General features: G+C 47.7%; 1 protein-coding gene across 2 annotated transcripts; it reads left to right on the forward strand.

Moving 5' to 3' along the window:
* Window positions 1-7,478: 7,478 nt before the first annotated feature.
* On the forward strand, window positions 7,479-20,953 carry SPEF1 (sperm flagellar 1). Of its 2 annotated transcripts, XM_053402202.1 has the most exons (8): window positions 7,479-7,735; window positions 9,983-10,094; window positions 11,080-11,233; window positions 12,499-12,561; window positions 16,852-16,900; window positions 19,311-19,365; window positions 20,125-20,236; window positions 20,581-20,953. In XM_053402202.1, the coding sequence occupies exons 1-8, from the start codon at window positions 7,624-7,626 to the stop codon at window positions 20,686-20,688; spliced, it is 765 nt and encodes a 254-aa protein (XP_053258177.1). In that variant the 5' UTR covers window positions 7,479-7,623; the 3' UTR covers window positions 20,689-20,953. The 2 variants fall into 2 exon arrangements, with proteins under 2 accessions (XP_053258177.1, XP_053258178.1); XM_053402203.1 differs by lacking the exon at window positions 12,499-12,561 and having other exon boundaries at window positions 7,481-7,735.
* The last annotated feature ends 1,039 nt before the right edge of the window (window positions 20,954-21,992 follow it).

A 21,992-nucleotide genomic window follows, 5' to 3' on the forward strand; every position in this document is an offset into this window, starting at 1 on the left:
TCGTCTCCAAAGGATTGTAAGGAAAAGTGACTCCTGCACAGCCTAGATGACCCCTTTGGGTCCCTTCCAACTCAACCATTCTATGATCCTATGAATACCTGTTTTATGAAGAACTGGCCTTCCACACTTGCCTAAAAGGGGCTAGATGAAGGATTTCGCATGGACCGCCAAGACGACTCTTCCTATCCTTTGGGTGTTGAGTTCTCAGGGAACCCCAAACTCTTGCCAGACCCCACAGAACTTTCAGCTTGCAACAGATTGGGACTCGATGAACTCATTTATTTCACTGCTTTCCACTGCCCATGGCAAAGGTGTCTTGGTCCTCGGCCCTTCCTAGCTTTGTCTCCCAAGCCAAAGACTGGCTTCTCTTTTGAGGCCATTGGAGAGGCACTGAGCCCCTTCTTTCCTGGGGAGAAGGAGGTGGGATTCAGCAGAAGAGTTCAGGAGGAAAGTGACCGGTGCTTTCTCCTCTGCTGGAAGAAAAGCTCAAAATGTTGCTTTTCTTTAAGGGCAGGATTCAGGAACCGTTTGCGTCTACACCTGGAAAGGAAGCATATACAGTAATCTCTCAAAAGCCAGCCAGATTTCAAGGGGGGCGGAATGCACAGTGTTTTGTTTTTTGTTTTTTTAAGACAGGTCTCAGACGCAAGGATCTTACAATCTACTTGGGGCTCAGAAAGGAGCGGAGGGGATACAAATGGCAAGAGCACCAGACAACGAAGTGGGGAGGGGGGGCGTAATAGGAAGGGCAGCGCTGGTATAGTGGTTAGAGTGTTCAACTACGACCAGTGAATCCCATGTTCAAATCAGCTGTGATTCCTGCATTGCAGGGGGTTGGACTAGATGTCCTTTGGGAACCCAGTCAGATGGGCAGGGAAGAAGAAGAAGAAGAAGAAGAAGAAGAAGAAGAAGAAGAAGAAGAAGAAGAAGAAGAAGAAGAAGAATTTGTCGAAAGGAGAATGGCAGACGAAATGAATGGACTATGCAGAATTGGACAAAATGACAGGAAGGATTCGAAACCTGCGGGACCAGAGATATACAGAAGATTGGAAGAAGTATATGAATTATTTGAAGAGCAACTGCAATCAACAAATTACGCTGGTAGGACTACAATAAGTTTTGTAAGGAGAAATATACGAAGTGTTACAAAGTAGAAAAAGAGAAAGATATTGGTTATGAGTTTTAAATGTAATAGGGAAAGTAAGAAATGCATACTAAGAGATTAGACTGGAAAAATTTTCAGACAGGACTGATGGAAGTCAAAAAAATGAATAAGATGAAAAAGTACGTATGTTTAATTATTGCTGAAAGCGGTATGTTAAAAAACCTAATAAAAATTTATATTAAAGAAGAAGAAGAAGAATTCCTGTCATTGTTTATTATTGATGGATAATCCTAATATTTCTTGCCATAGACAGTGGTAGCCGAGGAGAGAAAGCCACTTTGCAGAAGTCCACCCAGCCACCCACACCCCAGCTTGGAGGCATCAAAGCACTCTCCAGCGATTTCGGCTGCTTGTTGTTGCTGCTTGTTGAAAATGAAGTCCATGCACAACCACGAATCTCTTCTCTTCTTCCCACTCCCCGCAGCCTGCTGATGAAAAGGAACTGGGCCTCCAAGCCAAACTGAAAAAGGCGGATCTGGCAGGAACAGGAATCTGGGAGAATTTGCAGGAGAACCACGACCCAAGCGAAGCAGGCACCGAGAACCAACCATATTAGGCAATGGAGTCAAAACACGTGTGTGTGTGTTGCATTCTATAATCCTTTAAAAAGCTCCTGGGGAAATGTGAGTTATTGTATTTGACTGTCACTGGGAGGGATTAAATGACTTGCATTCTCCCTCTTGGAATTTATTCCCCATACGCCTTGATTTTTGCAGGCGATAAACCCAGCAGTCCTGAAAGAACAGGAGAAATGCACAACTCTTCCCATTCCAGCAGCTCACTTCCAGCAGGACACAGAAGTTATAACACCCCTCCACTGTTTATTTCCAGCATCCAATATTCAGATATATACTGCTCCAGGACATGGAAGATCCATGAGCGATCCACTTTAGCAACACTGGGAACAAGGCATAAATCACTCTTTTTAGTGGACTTCGGAACTCCCTGCCACTTGACACCAGGCAGGCGCCTTCGCTGTGCTCTTTTCGGGGTCTGCTGAAAACAGTCTTGTTCAGACAAGCCTGCCCAAGTGTTGTGAAGGTAGACGAGAGTTTAATCTGTTTTTAGCCTGCTGCTATATTCAGAAGTAAATTTTAGGAAACAAATAAACAGACATTCCTTCAAATGTTGGAAGGAGATAAAGAGACATACCTTCAAATGCTCAAAAGCGAGATGTGATTTCCTAGCTAGCCTCAAAGTGAAAAGAGCATTTAATCCCCCCCCCCCATATTCAGTCTGCATGGAACTGGGGTGGGGTCTCCCAGAAGGGAAATAGCCTGCCCCACCTGTTTTGATAGACCTTGTGATTGCAGCAACAAAAGCCACACCAGGAATGACAATCTAATCAGTGCCCAGATTTTAACCAAATCATGCTTCCTTTGACCGCTGGCAAGTGCAAACAGGGACAGCCCTTTGCCCCACTGAACGCACAGACTTTACCCACTTACCTGGGAGTAAGTTCCATTGAAAACAGTGGGACTTACTTCTGAGCAGACAGATAAAGGTTGCTCAATTTGCAATAAAGGAATAAATGCCCACGTAATTCCTAAGACGTGGCTGAATGCGGAAGCATCGCAATGGAAGGATTTAAAGTGGATTAGTGACCTATCCCTTCAAAATTATGGGAAGGGCTTTGCATGCCAGCAAAGCCCTTCATTTCCTTCATTTGGAGCCGGAGTTTTAATTTCAGAATAAAACAGGGCTCTGTTTTTGCACCTACAACCCCCCCAACACCACTTTTAATTGTTCTCCAGTTGGAATTGTTCTACACTTGGAAGGGATGTTTGGGTTTTGGTTTGGTTCTAAATACATTTTATTCGATTTTCTTCCAACTACTGTATACAAAAGTGAAAATCACCATAACAGAAACAATAATAACAAACACACACACACAAAATTATATACCAAATCCAAAAATAGGGATTCTCTTAATCGCGTGACTTCCCTCCAGCCCTTCCCCTGGTTCCTTAATTTTTCTTTTCAACTGCATATCATTACTATTCAAAAAATCATCATCATCATCATCATCATCCAATTTTCTCTATTATATCTCTAAAACTACAAGTGTTCTTAAAATCCTGCCAATGTGTTAACTTGGTTACAATACTTTTACAACAAACGTTTCCCATTCTTTTCTGAATTTCTTGTCGTCTTGGTTTCTGAGCTTTCCAATTAATTTAGCCATTTAGGCGTATTCCATTAACTTGATTTGCCAGTCTTCTTTAATTGGGACAGCTTCTTCTTTCCATCTTTGGGCTAAGAATATCCGGGAGGCGGTTGTGGCATACAGAAACAATTTCTTTGGAAGGCATATTAAAGCAACATATCAGAGCAGCGGAGTCTCTACATTACAAATATCAAAACCATCTGAACTGCAATGGCTTCTCCCTGCCCCTCAGTTCTAAGAACTGCCACCTTAAAAATAAGTGCTGGCCTGTCCAGATCAAACATAAGAAAATAAGGGCAGCCTGGTGGGTCAGGCCAAGGGTCCCTCTAGTCCAGCATGCTGTTCTCACAGTGGCCAACCAGACAGGATTCGAACACAAGAGCGGCTCTCTTGCGGTCTTAAACAAGCAGCTTCACAATAGATTGGGAAGAAAGTGCTGTGAGTTTCTAAGCGAGGAAGGGGGCATTGAGGCCGTGAGCCCAGGGCTCTTCTAATTCCTGAATCCAGCAAGGATTCAATTGCTTCTTGATAGATAATGGCCACACTAAATATGGGCCATTAAGGGAACAAAAGAAGTGGCTGTGTGCCAGAGGACAATGGCTGGAGGGGCTCCTCCCTTAACTGCCTGATACAAAATCCTTTAATGCTTGTTTAATGCTTGAGTTGAGCCTTTAATGCTTGCTTATCCCCCCCCCAAAAAAACCTTTTCTTTCCCTCTGTATTTTTGTTTGAAACCACACAGACAACCCAGTCAGATGGGTGGGATATAAGAATTATTATTATTATTATTATTATTATTATTATTATTATTATTATTAGAGCTAGCTAGAAGCTAGTGGGCTGCAGGCTGGGCAGCTAAACAACAGAGCCATGCCTGATTTCTGCTGGGATCCGAGGCTGTGGCTATGGAAGAAGCAATGCTTTCTTGGGGTGCAATGCTGTGAGCCCCTCCATCCTAGGCTCAGGTTGCATATATGTGTAAATAAACCATATATCCTAAAGACACCAGAGTCTACGCTGTCCCTCATTCCAAGGAAACCGAACCCTGGGGGAACTCCTGGAACCCGAGCTTGGAAATTGCTGTGACATCGCGCAATCGCACATACGGAAAACAAGTTCGAATCCCACATGGATTTTTAGAAAATCTTCAAGGTTTGCTGAAAATCTTCAAGGTTTGGTTTGGTTTTAAATATATTTTATTAGATTTTCTTCCAAAAGGTGTAGAGTGCCTTTGAATTTGGAGCTTTCAACTAAGGAGCAGGTGCGCAACCTGGGAGTCATTTTGGACTCACAGCTGTCCATGGAGGGGCAGGTCAATTCTGTGTCCAGGGCAGCTGTCTCCCAGCTCCATCTGGTGTGCAGGATGAGACCCTACCTGCCTGCGCACTGTCTCACCAGAGTGGTGCATGCTCTAGTTATCTCCTGCTTGGACTACTGCCATGCACTCTACGTGGGGCTACCTTTGAAGGTGACCCAGAAACCACAACTAATCCAGAATGCAGCAGCTAGATTGGTGACTGGGAGCGGCCACTGAGACCACATCACACCGGTCCTGGCTTCCAGTATGTTTCCAAGCACAATTCAAAGTGTTGGTGCTGACATTGAAAACCCTAAACGGCCTCGGCCCAGTAGACCTGAAGGAGCGTCTCCACCCCCATCGTTCTGCCCGGACACTGAGGTCCAGCACCAAGGTCCTTCTGGCAGTTCTCTCCCTGTGAGAAGCCAAGTTACAGGGAACCAGGCAGAGGGCCTTCTTGGTGGTGGCACCCGCCCTGTGGAACACCCTCCCACCAGATGTCAAAGAGAAAAACAACTATCGGACTTTTAGAAGACATCTGAAGGCAGCCCTGTTTAGGGAAGTTTTTAATGTATGACATTTTAATGTATTTTTAATCTTTGTTGGAAGCCGCCCGGAGTGGCTGGGGAAACTCAGCCAGATGGGCGGGGTACAAATAATAAATTATTATTATTATTATTATTATTATTATTATTATTATTATTCATGGGACTCATAGCTGACAACACAGTGTAGTGGTTAGAGTAGCTCTGGGGAGACCAGGGTTCACACCCTACTTGGCCTGAATTCTCTCACTGCCTTTCCTACCTCGCAAAATTATTGAACCAATAAAATGAGATGGGAAACAAACAGGTCTGCTGCTACACAGAGGAAAACAGAGAGTAATAATGAATGAAATTAGTAGAGTGCTGGCTTCTGCTCCTCCACGATCTAGCCCCGTTTACAGCCATCTCAAAAACTAATTGAAGCTGCGTTTTGTGAATGCCACAAAATAAACTCTTTCACATTTTTTTTCTGTCCTGAATTCCCCTCCCCCCCAAACCTGTTTCACTGATCCTGAGGCTGTGTTTTTAAAATTGCGTTTTTAAATTGCTGTAACCCGGCCTGGCACCTTATGGCAAAAGACAGGTAATAAATCAAAATAACCACTGCAACGTAAATGTCTTTCTGCCTCCCACTTATGAGGATGTGCCTGGACTTGCTCTGAAATCAGAATATCCAACAGATACTCTCAGCTTTCTCTAGGCAGGAAGGCTCTAATAAGTGGGAGCTGCTAAAGGCATACAAACCTTTTAGAGAAAAATATGCCCATCTGAGTTATTAGCATTTAGCACTGTAGCAGAGCTTTACCAACCTGCCCCAGTTGTTTTGGACTCCTGCCAGTGATGGAAATTGTAGTCTGAAACATCTGGCGGCAACCAGTCGGCAAAGACAAACCTGTCCTAAACCGCCAACAAAACCAAGTTCTCACAAATCTAGCTGAGATTCCCGCATTTCAGGGGGTTGGACTAGATGACCCTCGTGCTCCCTCCTAAGTCTACAATTCAATGACCCTATGATTACAGAGTAGTCTCTGCTGCCACCTGGTGGTGTTCTGGCTGAAGGACGTTGAGACCTGAGTTCCACATGTCTCTACACAACAAAGCACTTTCTCTGCTATTTTGCATGCACAAGAATGCGTGGCCCTTATCACCAAAATTGGGAAATAAAATTATATATGGGACAGCAAAGGATATAATAGATTCTTATAGAATAGTAATATATTGTAACTAGAATAGAAGTCTAAAAGGGGAAGTAAATGTACTTTTAGTATTTTCATTATTGTAATAGTTATTATTATTTCTCATCGGTAGAAGGTAATGTTAATTTAGGCTTCTTTGTTTTGCTTTCTGTATATGGGGCTACCTTTGAAGGTGACCCGGAAACTACAACAAATCCAGAATGCGGCAGCTAGACTGGTGACTGGGAGCGGCCGCCGAGACCACATAACACCGGTCTTGAAAGACCTACATTGGCTCCCAGTATGTTTCCGAGGACAATTCAAAGTGTTGGTGCTGACCTTTAAAGCCCTAAACGGCCTCAGTCCAGTATACCTGAAGAAGCGTCTCTACCCCTGGACACTAGGGTCCATCTCTGAGGGCCTTCTGGTGGTCCCCTCACTGCAAGAAGCAAAGCTACAGGGAACCAGGCAGAGGGCCTTCTCGGTAGTGGCGCCCGCCCTGTGGAACACCCTCCCACCAGATGTCAAGGAAATAAACAACTACCTGACATTTAGAAGACAACTGAAGGCAGCCCTGTTCAGGGAAGCTTTTAATGTGTGACATTTTAATGTATTTTTAATTTTTGTTGAAAGCTGCCCAGAGTGGCTGGGAAAACCCATTATCATATTATTATTTGCTTTGAAGAGTAGACCACCTCACTTCTTGTTTCCCAAGCGCTGCAGGGGGTTGGGCTAGATGACCCTTTGGGTCCCTTCCAAGCCAAGAAAAGTACCAGCTGCTGATTCCTGTTGCTCAAGCTGCGGTTAAAGTTACAGGAGCGAGCCAGGGAAGATGTTCGAAATCCCTTGTCGACCTTAGCTGCCCTTGAACTTATGAATACGTCCCGCTCTCCTGGCCTCTGCCCCCTATTCTCGCACGCTTTTTGGGCCCCCAGACACACAAACAGCCACTTTCAGGCTCTTTCCCCCCAGTTGCCTCTTAGCTGGCCAGCTCCCATCCCGTTGCTAGGCGCCTGCTAAGATGCTGCGGTTGCCTAGCAACCCTGCTGTTGCCTTGCTGTTGCTGGGCATCCGTTCAGAACTACCGCTCCCAGGGTGCTTTGGGGCCTGCCACACCTGAGATGGGGGGGTGCTGATGTTGCCATGGTCACGAAGGCAAACAATATGGCTGCGCCCAGCCCTGCAGGGCAGAAGGGAGCTGCAGGAGAAGCTCTGAGCCCGGTCGAGAGGGGCACCTAGAGGCTGCCAAGGATACAGGGCAGACGGGCATCAGCATGGCCAACGGGGAGCTGGACGAGGAGAGCCTGAACGACCTGTACAGTTGGGTGGATGCCATCCCTCTTTCGCGCCCCAAGAGGAACATCGCCCGCGACTTCAGCGATGGAGGTTTGGGGTGGCCAATTTTGTGTGTGTCCTGGCACTTGTATATGTGTGTTTCACAGTGGATTATAGAATCATAGCATCCGGGGCCTTGGGCTTGGGCCGATGCCAGCAGCTGCTGAAAAAGTCATGCAGACTCAATAATAATAATAATAATAATAATAATAATAATAATTCCCATCCTGTCCATTGGGCTGATGCCAGCAGCTGCTGAAAAAGTCATGCAGACTCAATAATAATAATAATAATAATAATAATAATAATAATAATAATAAATTCCCATCCTGTCCATTGGGCCGATGCCAGCAGCTGCCGAAAAAGTCATGCAGACTCAATAATAATAATAATAATAATAATAATAATAATAATAATAATAATTCCCATCCTGTCCATTGGGCCGATGCCAGCAGCTGCTGAAAAAGTCATGCAGACTCAATAATAATAATAATAATAATAATAATAATAATAATAATAATAATAATTCCCATCCTGTCCATTGGGCCGATGCCAGCAGCTGCCGAAAAAGTCATGCAGACTCAATAATAATAATAATAATAATAATAATAATAATAATAATAATTCCCATCCTGTCCATTGGGCCGATGCCAGCAGCTGCTGAAAAAGTCATGCAGACTCTATAAACTTCAAACATTAAAAACTTCCCTAAACAGGGCTGCTGCCTTCAGACATCTTATAAAAGTGTCCCTATTTTCCAGGGACAGTCCTGGATTTACAGAAGCCGTCCCGCCAGCTTCCGATTCGATCCCAGAATGTCCTGCTTCTCCTTAGGATGTGCCTATTTTCACTGCAGAAATGTTGGAGGGTTTGGTGGGACAATCTATACTTTCATTAATGTTGGACATTTTGGGGTTATTCTACCCTTGAGAGACAAGTAACTATACAACCTTTAGAAGGCATCTGAAGGCAGCCCTGCATAGGGAAGTTTTTTTTTAATGTGTAATATTGTATTATGTTTTTATATACATTGGAAGCTGCCCTGAGTGACTGGGGCAACCCAGTCAGATGGGCGGGACATAAATAATAATTATTATTATTATTGAATAGGATGGACCTATTTTTGTTGGAGAAATGTTGGAAGGTATGAGTCATAATAATAATAATAATAATAATAATAATAATAATAATAATATATTATTTATACCCCACCCCTCTGGCTGGATTTCCCCAGCCACTCTGGGCAGCTCCCAACATAATATTAAAACACGATAAACATTGAACATAATAATAATAATAATAATAATAATAATAATAATAATAATAATAATATATTATTTATACCCCGCCCATCTGGCTGAGTTTCCCCAGCCACTCTGGGCGGCTCCCAATCAAGTGTTAAAAACAGTACAGCGTTACATATTAAAAACTTCCCTGCTGAGATGTGGGGCCATGTGGGGCTCTTAAAGTCACATCAACACTGAGTCATGCACGCACTGTACTGAGGCAGACTCGGAGACTGCAATTAATCCAGAATGCGGCAGCTAGACTGGTGACTGGGAGCGACCGCCGAGACTACATAACACCAGTCTTGGAAGACCTACCGGTACATTGGCTCCCAGTGCGTTTCCGAGCACAATTCAAAGTGTTGGTGCTGACCTTGAAAGCACTAAACGGCCTTGATCCAGTATACCTGAAGGAGCGTCTCCACCCCCATCGTTCAGCCCAGACACTGAGGTCCAGCTCTGAGGGCCTTCTGGCAATTCTCTCACTGCGAGAAGCAAAGCTACAGGGAACCAGGCAGAGGGCCTTCTCAGGGGTGGCACCCGCCCTGTGGAACGCCCTCCCACCAGATGTCAAAGAGAACAACTACCAGAGTTTTAGAAGGCAGCCCTATTTAGGGAAGCTTTTAATGTTTGATGCATTACTGTATTTTAATATTTTGTTGAAAGCCCAGAGTGGCTGGGAAAGCCCAGCCAGGTGGGTTATAAATAATAAATTATTATTATTATTATTATTATTATTATTATTATTATTATTATTCTGCATGTAATTTTATAAGCGGCTGTCGTGTTGCCCAGCCACATGGGTGGGGTATAAATAATAAATTATTATTATTATTATTATTATTATTATTATTATTATTATTAAGGTTTCATTTGATAGTTTCTGCTCGGATTGGAGACATGTCGGGCCACCATAGATGAAGTCTGCAGGAAAAGCCAGGGATGGGGTGGGCTTGGGGGGGGGGTGATCAGCTGATTCTGCACCTACTTCTCCCTTTGATTTCCCATGCAGTTTTGGTGGCCGAAGTGGTGAAGTTTTACTTCCCCAAAATAGTGGAAATGCACAACTACGCTCCGGCTAATTCTACGCAGCAGAAGCTCTCCAACTGGGGACACCTGAACAGGTCAGTGACACCCCTGAGCTATGTCCTGAATTTAAAACCCACCGCTGCCAGCTGAGATATGGGACGTGTCAACTGGGAACACTGAATGTTAAATGCTGCTCGATTTGCTTGGTGATGTCCTCGTCTTCTTTGCGGATTTTACTGCATTTCGCTGCAAAATGGAGCATAGTGGGCTGTTGAACTTTGAAACACCTTTGGAAATCCATCACAGCCTTCCAGAGCTGCCCATGTACTCTCAGGAGTCAAAAACCTGGGTGCCTTAAGCACTTGGCAACCCCATCCTGATGCGTCCAAGGCATTGCACCCTATGTCCCAGTGGGGACTTTGGATACGCTAACTTGATTTCATTGCAACTAATCCAGAATGCGGCAGCTAGACTGGTGACTGGGAGCGGCCGTCGAGACCACATAACACCGGTCTAGAAAGACCTACACTGGCTCCTAGTACATTTCCGAGCACAATTCAAAGTGTTGGTGCTGACCTTTAAAGCCCTAAACGGCCTTGGCCCAGTATACCTGAAGGAGCGTCTCCACCCCCATCGTTCTGAGGTCCAGTGCCGAGGGCCTTCTGGCAGTTCCCTCCCTGCAAGAAGCCAAATTACAGGGAACCAGGCAGAGGGCCTTTTCGGTAGTGGCACCCACCCTGTGGAACGCCCTCCCACCAGATGTCAAAGAGAACAACTACTACCAGACTTTCAGAAGACATCTGAAGGCAGCCCTGTTTAGGGAAGCTTTTAATGATTAATAGGTTATTGTATTTTAGTGTTCTGTTGGAAGCCGCCCAGAGTATCTGGGGAAACCCAGCCAGATGGGCGGGGTATAAATAATAAGTTGTTGTTGTTGTTGTTGTTGTTGTTGTTGTTGTTGTTATTGTTATTGTTATTATTATTGTTATTATTATTATTATTATTATTATTATTATTGCACCCTGTGTTCCAATGAGGACTTTGGATACGCTTGATTTCATTGCCTTTCTTCTTCTGCAGGAAAGTGCTGAGCAAGCTTAACTTCTCCATCCCAGAAGACATGGTCCGGAAGATTGCCCAGTGCACCCCTGGGATGGTAGAGCTGGTGCTGATTCCCTTGCGGCAGAAAATCGAGGAAAAACAGAAGCAGGCCAAGATGTCTAGCTCCTATCAGGTTAGCAGAGCCCGGAAGGAAGGAGGGATGGAAGGCAATTAGCCCCGGCCTGTTGCATCTTGCACTGTTACAGCATTTCCGTTCACTGCAACCTTGCAAGTCATCCTAGCAACAGGAAACTATTGTGCCCATTTTACAGATTACAAAACTGAGGCTGAGAGGCAGCAGTTTGCCCCAAAGCGCCAACAACTCCTTGCTAATGGCTCAGCCAAGTCCAAACCGCTGCCTCCCAGATCCATGTGGAGCCATCAAGCCTGTGGGCTGCAAATGTGGCTTCTTGTTGCGCCGTAATCACCACTGCTCATGCTCTGTGCTCTTGCATAGAGCTCATTCATTTCAATGGGACTTCCACAGGAGAACTTCCAGTGGATCACGCCCAGCATTTGCGCAGTGAATATACTAAGCCACCTTAAATGCGCCAGTTTTTTGCATGCAACCTTCCCTTGTCCATTGGCGTGTTTTGGTCATTGCACCACAGTTTGCACCACATTGGAGCCAGTGTGGTGTAGTGGTTCAGAGCGGTAGACTTGTAATCTGGTGAACCGGGTTCGCGTCTCCGCTCCTCCACATGCAGCAGCTGGGTGACCTTGGGCTAGTCACACTTCTCTCAAGTCCCTCAGCCCCACTCACCTCACAGAGTGTTTGTTGTGGGGGAGGAAGGGAAAGGAGATTGTTAGCCGCTTTGAGACTCCTTAAAGGGAGTGAAAGGCAGGATATCAAGTGCAAACTCTTCTTCTTCTACAGTTTATTTTGCATGTGGGGACAAAGCCATCAGGTTTATGCCACAGAGTATAAATAAAGTGGGACAGTCCCTATCAGCAAAGCAAGAAACGGGTCAGGCTGCTTGCTATTTTCCTGGAGAGCAGTAGAGGGTGCTCGCCCCTCAGTTCACCAAACTGCTTGTTTCAGGCATTGAGAACACGGTGTCAAGATTAAGACTGCAACCAACCGCATGCATTGTTTCTGAAAGACATTTTCTTAAATGTTCTTGCTGTGCTGAAATGTTTCTTGCTGTGCTGAAATGCCCAGATCTCTGGAAAGTGAGATAAATCGATGGGGATGAAGTTAGATCTGGCCAAAGCAGCAGCTGGCTGCTCTTCTGTTTACTGCTGAATCAGAAAAAAATGGATTGGAGTGTGTTCTGATTCAGCAATAAGCAGAGGGGTTTTCCTGGGAGATCAGCGGGGCAAACGGAAAACCTCTTGGACATGTGTTTTCTAGGCAAGCCCCTTTTCACGCCTTTCCTCCCTTTTGCTTCCTTCCAGGGCCATCCTCCAACCGCTGTGGGCTCCTGCAGTCTTTGCTCCTTTCCGTCTCCATTGCCCCAGGTCTCAGCCTTTTTCCTCTTCAGCACAGCCCCTCCTCAAAGGCCCCCTCTCTCGCTCGCCCTCTTCCCCCCTCTGCTTGTCTGATTCACAGGCTCCAGGCTGGGGGGCGCTTGGGATTGCCAGTTGAGTTGGCTGTTGCTTGAAGGGTTGTCCCTCCTCTTACAAAACGGTTGCCCATTATTGCAAAATGCCACATCCTTAAGGTAAAGGTAAAGGGACCCCTGACCATTAGGTCCAGTCGTGGCCGACTCTGGGGTTGCAGCGCTCATCTCGCTCTATTGGCCGAGGGAGCCAGTGTACAGCTTCCGGGTCATGTGGCCAGCATGACTAAGCTGCTTCTGGCGAACCAGAGCAGCGCACGGAAACGCCGTTTACCTTCCCGCTGGAGCGATACCTATTTATCTACTTGCACTTTTTGGCGTGCTTTCGAACTGCTAGGTTGGCAGGAGCAGGGACCGAGCAGCGGGAGCTCACCCCGTCACAGGGATTCAAACCGCTGACCTTCTGATCGGCAAGCCCTAGGCTCTGTGGTTTAACCCACAGCACCACCCACATCCCTGCCACATCCTTATACCAATGAAATTCATAGAATTGTAGACGTGCAGAGATGGAAGGGACCCCTGGGGTCATCTAGTCCAACCCCCTCTTGCAATGCAGGAATCTCAGCTAAAGCATTCAAGACAGATGGCCATCCAAACTTTGCTTAAAATTCTCCACTGAAGGAGAGTCCACCACTTCCTGAGAGAGACCGTTCCACTGTCAAACATTTCTCCAATGAAAATAGAAATGTCCTATTTATCTTATTTATTTAATAATAATAATAATAATAATAATAATAATAATAATAATAATAATAATAATAATAATAATTATTATTATTATTATTATTTATATGTATCCCGCCCATCTGGCTGGGTTTCCAACAAAGACCAAAAATACACTAAAATGTCATACATTAAAAACTTCACTGAACAGGGCTGCCTTCAGATGTCTTCTGAATGTCAGGTAATTGTTCATTTCCTTGGCATCTGGTGGGAGGGCGTTCCACAGGGCAGGCACCACCACTGAGAAGGCCTCTGCCTGGTTCCCTGTAACCTTGCTTCTCGCAGGGAGGGAACCGCCAATACTTACTATTACTATTATTATCAGAGCTAGAAGCTAGAAGCTACAACATTTCTCCAACAAAAATGGCAACATCCTATTCAGAATAATATTAATAATAATAATTTTTATTTCTACCCCGCCTTCCCCGGCCAGAGCTGGGCTCAGGGCGGGTAACACCAGTAAAATTCCAGTAAAAACATAATGGCGGCGGGGGGGGGGGAGAGAAACCAGTTTAAAATACAGGTTAAAATGCAATTTAAAATGCAGCCTCATTTTAAAGTAGCTGATAAATCAAGACCATAAGGGGAGGGAAACATGAGGGTCAGACCGAGTCCAAACCAAAGGCCAGGCGGAACAGCTCTGTCTTGCAGGCCCTGCAGAAAGATGTCAACTCCCGCAGGGCCCTAGTCTCTTGTGACAGAGCGTTCCACCAAGTCGGGGCCAGTACTGAAAAGGCCCTGGCCCTAGTGGAGACCAATCTAACCACCTTGCGACCTGGGACCTCCAAAATGTTGTCATTTGTGGACCTTGAGGTCCTCTGCAGGGCATACCAGGAGAGGCGGTCCAGTAGGTCTTATTATCTTACTATTTATATCCCACCCATCTGACTGAGTTGCCCCAGCCCCTTGGGTGGCTTCTAAAATATATTAAACAATAATAAGACATCAATCATTGAAAGCTTCCCTGTACAGAACTTTCTTCAGATGTCTTCAGATGGCTTCAAGGGGGTCGCATAACTCTGTACCCTCCAACGTTTCTCCAATAGAAAGGATTCTGGCAAGAATAAGAGGAGACTGTAACTCTCCTTCTCACCTGCGGTGAATATGCAAAAAAATCAGATCTGCGTCGAGAGGCCAGTGCACTTATTCTTCCATGGCGTGAGCTGGGCTGCAAAATCTCTTTTCTTGGATAGATTCCAGGAAGGGAGCCAGGCCAGGGCTCTTTCATGCCAGCCTGACGCATCCAGGACTGTCACAGAGAATATGAATGGCCGCTGTCCGAAAGCTTGAGCTGTTTGATCTGCCACAGCCCATTCACAAATGACAGCCGGCGTTTGTGGAGTAATGGGTGGGCCGTGTGCACCAAAACACTGCACTCGCGCTCTGTACAGCACGTGCGGCTGTCAGACGAGAGAAGGAGCCAGCAATCCTACGTGCAGCCCGTTTGTGGGACTCAACGGAACAGGCACAGACCAGCGCTGCAACTTGTTTAATGCAGAGCAGGGCGGCCTGGCTTGACCCACCCTGTCCAGCATCTAGAAAGAAGCCAGGGAAGCCGTTTACCTTCTCACCAGAGTGGTACCTATTTATCTACTTGCACTTTGACGTGCAAGGGGGCAGGGACGGCATCCAGGAAACCCCCTTGCAGGGCAGGATTGCACTAACCCTTCCCCACTGCCTGCTCTTCCTCCCTGCCCCACAACTGCTATTCAGTGGTAACTGCCTCTGAACCTGGAGGTTCTACCTAGCAGTCATGTAGAATAGTCATTTATCTGCCTCTCCTCAGTGCATCTGTCTCTAGTCCTCCATGGCTGCCCTTTCTTTCTTTGCTTCAGGCAGAGTTAGGGTTGCCATATTTTGAAGAGCACAAAAGGGTACGCTACGATGACTCATTTTAAATACCCCTACTATACGTAGGGGACGCGGGTGGCGCTGTGGGTTAAACCACAGAGCCTAGGACTTGCCGATCAGAAGGTTGGCGGTTCGAATCCCCGCGACGGGGTGAGCTCCCGTTGCTCGGTCCCTGCTCCTGCCAACCTAGCAGTTCGAAAGCACCTCAAAGTGCAAGTAGATAAATAGGTACCGCTCCGGCGGGAAGGTAAACGGCTTTTCCGTGCGCTGCTCTGGTTCGCCAGAAGCGGCTTAGTCATGCGGGCCACATGATCCAGAAGCTGTACGCCGGCTCCCTCGGCCAGTAAAGCGAGATGAGCACCGCAACCCCAGAGTCGGCCACGACTGGACCTAATGTTCAGGGATCCCTTTACCTTATTATTATTATTCCCCGCCCATCTGACTTGCCCCAGCCCCTCTGGACAGCTTCCAACAGATATAAAAACATAATAAAACATCAAACATTAAAAAGCTTTCCTATCCAGTGCTGCCTTCTAAAGCTTGTACAGTTACTTATCTCCTTGGCTCAGGGGTCACGTAACTCCATACCCTCCAACATTTCTCCGATGAAAATACTTTATACTTTATTGTACAACTTGTATACAGTGAGATTACATGAGCACCCCCCCACTCAGTTCTCTTAGTCTTAATTTCCCTTGTTTACTGACGCACACCCACCAAACCCGAAAGTCAGTTGCCCTGTTGTTATCTTTTCATTCAGCAGCCTAACAGCCCACGGACAGAAGCTGTTCTTTACCCTGTTGGTGCGACTAATTATGCTTCTATATCTTCTGCCTGAGGGCCGGAGATCAAGAAAGTGCCGGCCAGGGTGTGAATCATCCCTGAGAATTTTCCTCACTCTCCTGAGGCAATGTTCTTCTGCTATTTCATCCAGTGGATTCACAGGACAGCCCATAATATCTTGTGCTGTATTCACCCCCCTCTGTAGGCACTTCCTATCAGTAGATGCCAAACCAGCGTACCACACCGTGATGCAGTAGCAAAGGACACTTTCTGTTGTGGACCGGTAGAAGGAGATCATAGGGACGTTCTACGGAAAAGTGGGAAAGACTGAAAATAGGGATTTCCTCTATTTATTTATTCCTCTATCTATTTATTTGGGAGTCTGGCATTGGGATGGGCTTTGAGGTCTCCTTAGTGCATGGCTGCTCATGGCCTGACCCTGCCAAAGAAAATAATCTCAAAAGCCCGGGAATCCACCAGCTCGCCTCCCCTCTCTCTGATAGCTTCTCAGGAGCCCCAGAAACGATTTCGGTGGCTGTTCCTCAACGGGTCTCCAAACTGCTGTGCCTCTTTCCTTTGCTCCCCTCCTTTCTCCGCTGCTGTGGGATTAATCCTGCCCTGCTCAGAGGCTGCTGTGACCCCCATGCTCCTTTGCAAGCTCACACCTGCATGTTACAACTCAAACCAGCATCAGACCAGAAGGTGGGGAGAAGCCAATTAAATTGAATAGCGTTGATGTGGCCAGGAGGGCTTTACATGGAGGAAGGGAGGAGCGGGACCCTGAGCGCTCGAAGAGTCAACTTGCTTTTCTTCTCTGGCTCTCTCGACACAGGAGCTGGGAATGCGCTCGACCCTGGAGGAAAACAACTACCTGGATACAGGTAGGATCAATGTTTTAGCTATACAGACCTTTGTCAGCAAGATGATGTCTCTGCTTTTTTAAGATGTTGTCTAGGTTTGTCATTGCTTTTCTCCCAAGAAGCAGGCGTCTTTTAATTTTGTGACTGCTGTCACCACCTGCAGTGATCATGGAGCCCAAGAAAGTAAAATCTCTCACTGCCTCCAATTCTTCCCCTTCTATTTGCCAGGAGGTGATGGGACCAGTGGCCATGATCTTAGTGGTTTTTTGATGTTGAGCTTCATAAATGACTAAACAACAACAAAGGATCAATGCTGGATCAGGCCAGAACACCAGAAGAGCCAGCTGCTGGATCAGACCAATGAGTAATCTAGTCCAGCATCCTGTTCTCACAGGGGCCGACCACATGCCTGTGGGAAACCGGCAAGCAGGATTCGAACACAAGACCACCTTTGTGGTTCCCAGCAGTTGGTATTCAGAAGCATTGCTGCCTCTGACTATGGAGGCAGAGTGTAACTATCATGGCTGGTAGTGATTGACAGCTGTCCTCCTCCATGATTTTGTCTAACCTTTGAAAGCTGTCCGGGCCATCATTGCCTCCTGTGGCAGAGAGTTCCATAGATTAACTCTGCACTGCATGAAGAAGGGCTTCCTTTTGCCTGTCCTGAAACTTCCATCACCCAGCTTTTAAACGTGTCTGTGGGGTATTCCAACTAGAGTTGGAAGGGACCACAAGATTTATTCAGTCCAATGCAGGAACCTTTTGCCCAACATGGGGCTCAAACCCACAACCCTGCGGTTAAGAGTCTCCTGCTCCACCAAGTGAGTTAACCCCAGTCCTAAGCCCTGGAGGAGACTTGCTGCCAGTCAGTGTAAGCCAGAGGTCGGCAAGGTTTACCAGCCATGGGCTGGATCACTCCCATGGAGATAGTCCGTGGGCCGGAGTGACGCAGCGCGATGCCGGAAATTGCATCTGCGCATATCTGCGACGCCGAAAATCGCTACTGCGCATGCCCAGACGCCGAAAATCACACCTGCATAGAAGCAATTTCCGGTGTCTGGACATGCGCAGATGCGATTTGCGGTATCTACGTATGTGCAGATGCGATTTCTGGCGCCGCTCGGTGAGTCCCCGCACCGCGCTGTGCCGGTTTAGCGCAGTGCGCAGGGGACTCGCCAAGTGGGTGGCTCGGTTCAGGGGCGGCTCGTGGGCCAGTAAAGCGGTCTTCATGGGTCACATCCGGCCCATAGGCCACACGTTGGCAACCCCTGGTGTAAGCCATACTGAGCCAAAGGACCCAGAGGTCTGACTCAGTACAGTGGATGCTCAGGTTGCGAATGTGATCCGTGCAGGATGCACGTTCGCAAACCTCAGCATTCGCAACCCGCAGTGGCGTGTCTGCGCATGCGTGGGTTGCAATTTGGTGTTTCTGCACATGCGTGAACTGCAATTTAGCACTTCTGCGCATGCACGACCGCCGAAACCTGGAAGTAACCCGTTCTGATACTTCCGGGTTTTGGCGCGTCCGTAACCTGAAAAAACGCAACCTGAAGCGTCTGTAACCTGAGGTATGACTGCTGTCCGAGGATCAAGAAGCAAGGAGTCAAATACAGCAAGGCAGGGAACGTGTTGCTGTGGCAAAGAGCCGAAGGGAAATGCTGACCTTATATCCCTTCCCGGCTCTTGCCACCAGGTGCTGTGAGTTACCAAGCGGCCTCACCTGTGCACACCTGTGCCTCACCTGTGTGGCCACGCCTTGCCTCTCCAGAACAAACTTAGGAAGGCCCCAGTCCTGCAAAGTCCTATTGGTCACAAGGCCTGGCTCCTGCACGCACACCTGACAAAGGTCAAGGAGATTAGATAAGGTGGCTGCACAGAAGGCACAGTGGATGCGAGATCAGGTTGCAAGACGAGGAAGTGACTCTGGGGGAGAAGTGGGTGTAAACCTTAACTGGGAGCACCTTAACTCCGAGAACGGACTCTTTGCTCTTCCACTGTGATCATTAGAATCTCTTTAAATGGTAAGAGTCTATTTTTGCTTTGTTCTGCTTATGCACTGCCAAAGGGAGGGAGGAAGCCACTTCCCCGAACTCTGACACCTTTCATTGCAGTATTGTCTACACTGACTGGCAGCAGATCTCCTGGATTTCAGGCAGGAGTCTCTCTCAGCCTTGCCCGGAGATGCCATCGAGGACTGAACCTGGGACATTCTGCAGCATGCAAAGCAGATGTTCCATTACTGAGCTGTGGACCTTCTCTAATAAGATAGATCAATAAATAATAAATTCTCATGGGATTTTTTTAAAAAATGTCATATAAAGGTATAGATAGCTATAAATACACTCTCCGTTGAATTCTGGTTTCATTGCGGGGCGGGGATTTTGGAGGTCCTACACGCCTCTCATTACAGTCTCTGTTTCGCATTTTACAGGCTTCACTTCAAAGCCCAAGCCCAACAGCACCCAGGACTCTCCTGGGTTGGAAAGGTAATTAAAAAAAAGAGAAGAATTACTGGCAGTTAGGGAAACCCTGTCTTGCCAGGGCTGGCAGTACAGCTGCAAGCAATTATTATTATTATTATTATTATTATTATTATTATTATTATTATTATTACCCTGCCATAACTGCCTCTTGTGGCAGGGAGTTCCATAGTTTAAGGAGCAGGCCCACCAGGTTGGGCAGCCCGGTGGAAATCCTCTTGGTTCTTTCTCTCACCTGAGCCCTGTGGCAGCCTCAGTGCCGCCCTGTCTGTGTCCTTTGCCAGACTTCCCCAGCATAGCGCCCTCCAGGCATATTTGACCACCGCTCAACTCCCACCCGCCCCCTCCCCATCTTATCCCCACAAACAGCCCTGTGAGGTAGGCTGGGAGGTGGCGAACGGCCACAGCGAGCTAAACGGGGATTCGAACCCCAGCCTCCCAGGTCCCCAAAGACAGGCACTCTAACCACTAGTCCACACTGATATTGCTGGACTCGCAGCATTCATCAGCGCCGGCAGCCAGCCAGGGAGGAGGAGTGGGGAGGTCGTAGTTCATCTGGGGGCGCCACGTTGGCGAGCTCTGCTGCGAACTGGGATAGCTAAATGGAGCCTCCAGGATTAGTGGCAGTCTAGCTGAAGCCCTGAACCAAATCTGGGCTTTTGCTTTGACCTGGTAAAGTACCTGGCTGCTCTGTGTGTGTGTGTTGGGTAGGAACCCCCAGGTTTTTGCACCACCGTGACCTCCAGAACATTTCCTTGTCTCCAGGGGGCCCAAAGGACATCAGAGCTACACGGTGCCTCTGCAAACGGATGCCAACCTCCGACTCCACTTAGCAGAGAGGGAACAAGCACTTCTGGCCTCGCAGGAGATGGTGCAGGTGAGAGAGGCGCTGAGGGGAAGTTCATCTTCCCCACCTGAACTTCAGCCCTGCCCTGCCCTTCCTCAGGTGCCAACAGACTCAAAGATCTCAGTTCCTATTGCTGCAGAATGGGCATTGTGTGGCACTTGCAACAGCGCCCCTTCCGCCTGTTTCTACAGGTGGGCAGGGTTAGTCTGGACAGACGTGTCTGAGGCTGTTAGCCACACGCACCACCCGAGGAACTCCCTGCCACAGGATGCCGGTTGTGGCTGCCTCAGGGCCCTGGGTCTCTTTCCTCTCCACCAGGAGCTGCTGGGGCTACCCTTCGAAATCTACCCCTCTCTGTCTCTTCCCTGGTCCAGATCCTTCAGATGAAGGTCCGCCGCTTGGAACATCTCTTGCACCTGAAGAACGTCCGGATCGATGACCTAACCCGTCGCCTGCAGCAGGCGGAGCAGAGGCGGAAGTGAAGGCGCCATCTCGGGTTCCCCTCTCTGATGCCCATCAGACGATTTTTTCAGATGGCCAGGCCTTCTCTCTCTCTCTCTCTCTCTCTCTCTCTGTCTCTCTTTCTCTCTTTTCTGCCACCTCTTCCTTTGCGAACAGCTGCTTTCAGGCTCCAGGCAGGCTGAGACGTCAGAGCGACAAAGGCTGGCAGAGGTCCCAAGTCTGGCTGGCGCGGGCAGATGGCCTCGCCGATGCCCAGAGGCCAGGGATGGGGTGAAAAGCAGGAGTCAGCCAGGCCAGGAGGACGTGCCCTCAATTCTCCCCAACCCTCTTGCTGGTCCACATCCAAGGGGTAGACTGCCCTGGTACAGGGGGCTCTGCTGCTCAGGGATGAGAGCTCCCTCTTGGGTTCTCCAAAACCAGCACTTGCTTGAGATTTCCCCACTCAGCAACAGTCTAGGAAATGGGCTTGTGGCTTCGCTGTTGCCTTGGACGCCTTGCTTGCCTCCTCGTCACCTGGTGACTGGGTCCAGGCCCACCTTCTCCCAGGTGAGGCCAGCTTCTCTGCATTCCCCACTCTCTCCCAAGACCTTGCGCTTGCAGGTGGCACTGGAACATCTCGAAGGCTCTGAGGGCTGTGGATGGAGCAACAGGGCGTTCTGCCAGGAGCCTTGAGCTCTGTGACTTTCTGTTGAGGAGAAACTGTAGTTTCAGGGTGCACATAACATCCCTCGGGGGGATCTTGCTGGTGCATTCCCTCTGGGAAATGTAGTTCTGAGAAGTACAGGCCTTTGTGGGTGACACGGCAATCAGGATCCAACGTCCTTCTGTGGGTCTTCTCTCTCTCCAGCATTGTTTTCAGCTTTGGGGGGCGATAGTTTTGGCTGCTTCTTTTGTCTCTTCACCTCCTGCTCCCAGTGCTGCAGATGTGCAGATGGAAGGGTTCCCCATAGACCCCACTTTTTCTGCAGTGAGGGGCAGGCACCTCGTGCATTAAATAGGGAGTGGGTCACCCCTTGAACCCTGTTGGTGCCCGTGAAAGCTTTTTGCACAACTGCACTCTGTGCCTCTGTGGCAAAGGGCATGCAAATCCCAGCTGTGAAAGAAAACGGTTGGGGTTGCAAACCCCAGCAGGCAGATGGGGCTCTTGCACAAAAGTGTAATCTGCAGATGCAGCACCGACAAAGAGGCGTCGCGACTTCTGCTTGATAAGTTAGTTGCAGGCCTGTGTTTTGAACCCCAATTTTATTTTGTTTTCAAATCCTGTTCTCTTTTTAAGTCAACTTCCTTTTCTTTTTGCCAAAATGAAAGAAGGCAGCTTCTGCTG

Source organism: Podarcis raffonei, chromosome 9 (assembly GCF_027172205.1).
Source record: "Podarcis raffonei isolate rPodRaf1 chromosome 9, rPodRaf1.pri, whole genome shotgun sequence".
Taxonomy (NCBI): Eukaryota; Metazoa; Chordata; class Lepidosauria; order Squamata; family Lacertidae; genus Podarcis; species Podarcis raffonei.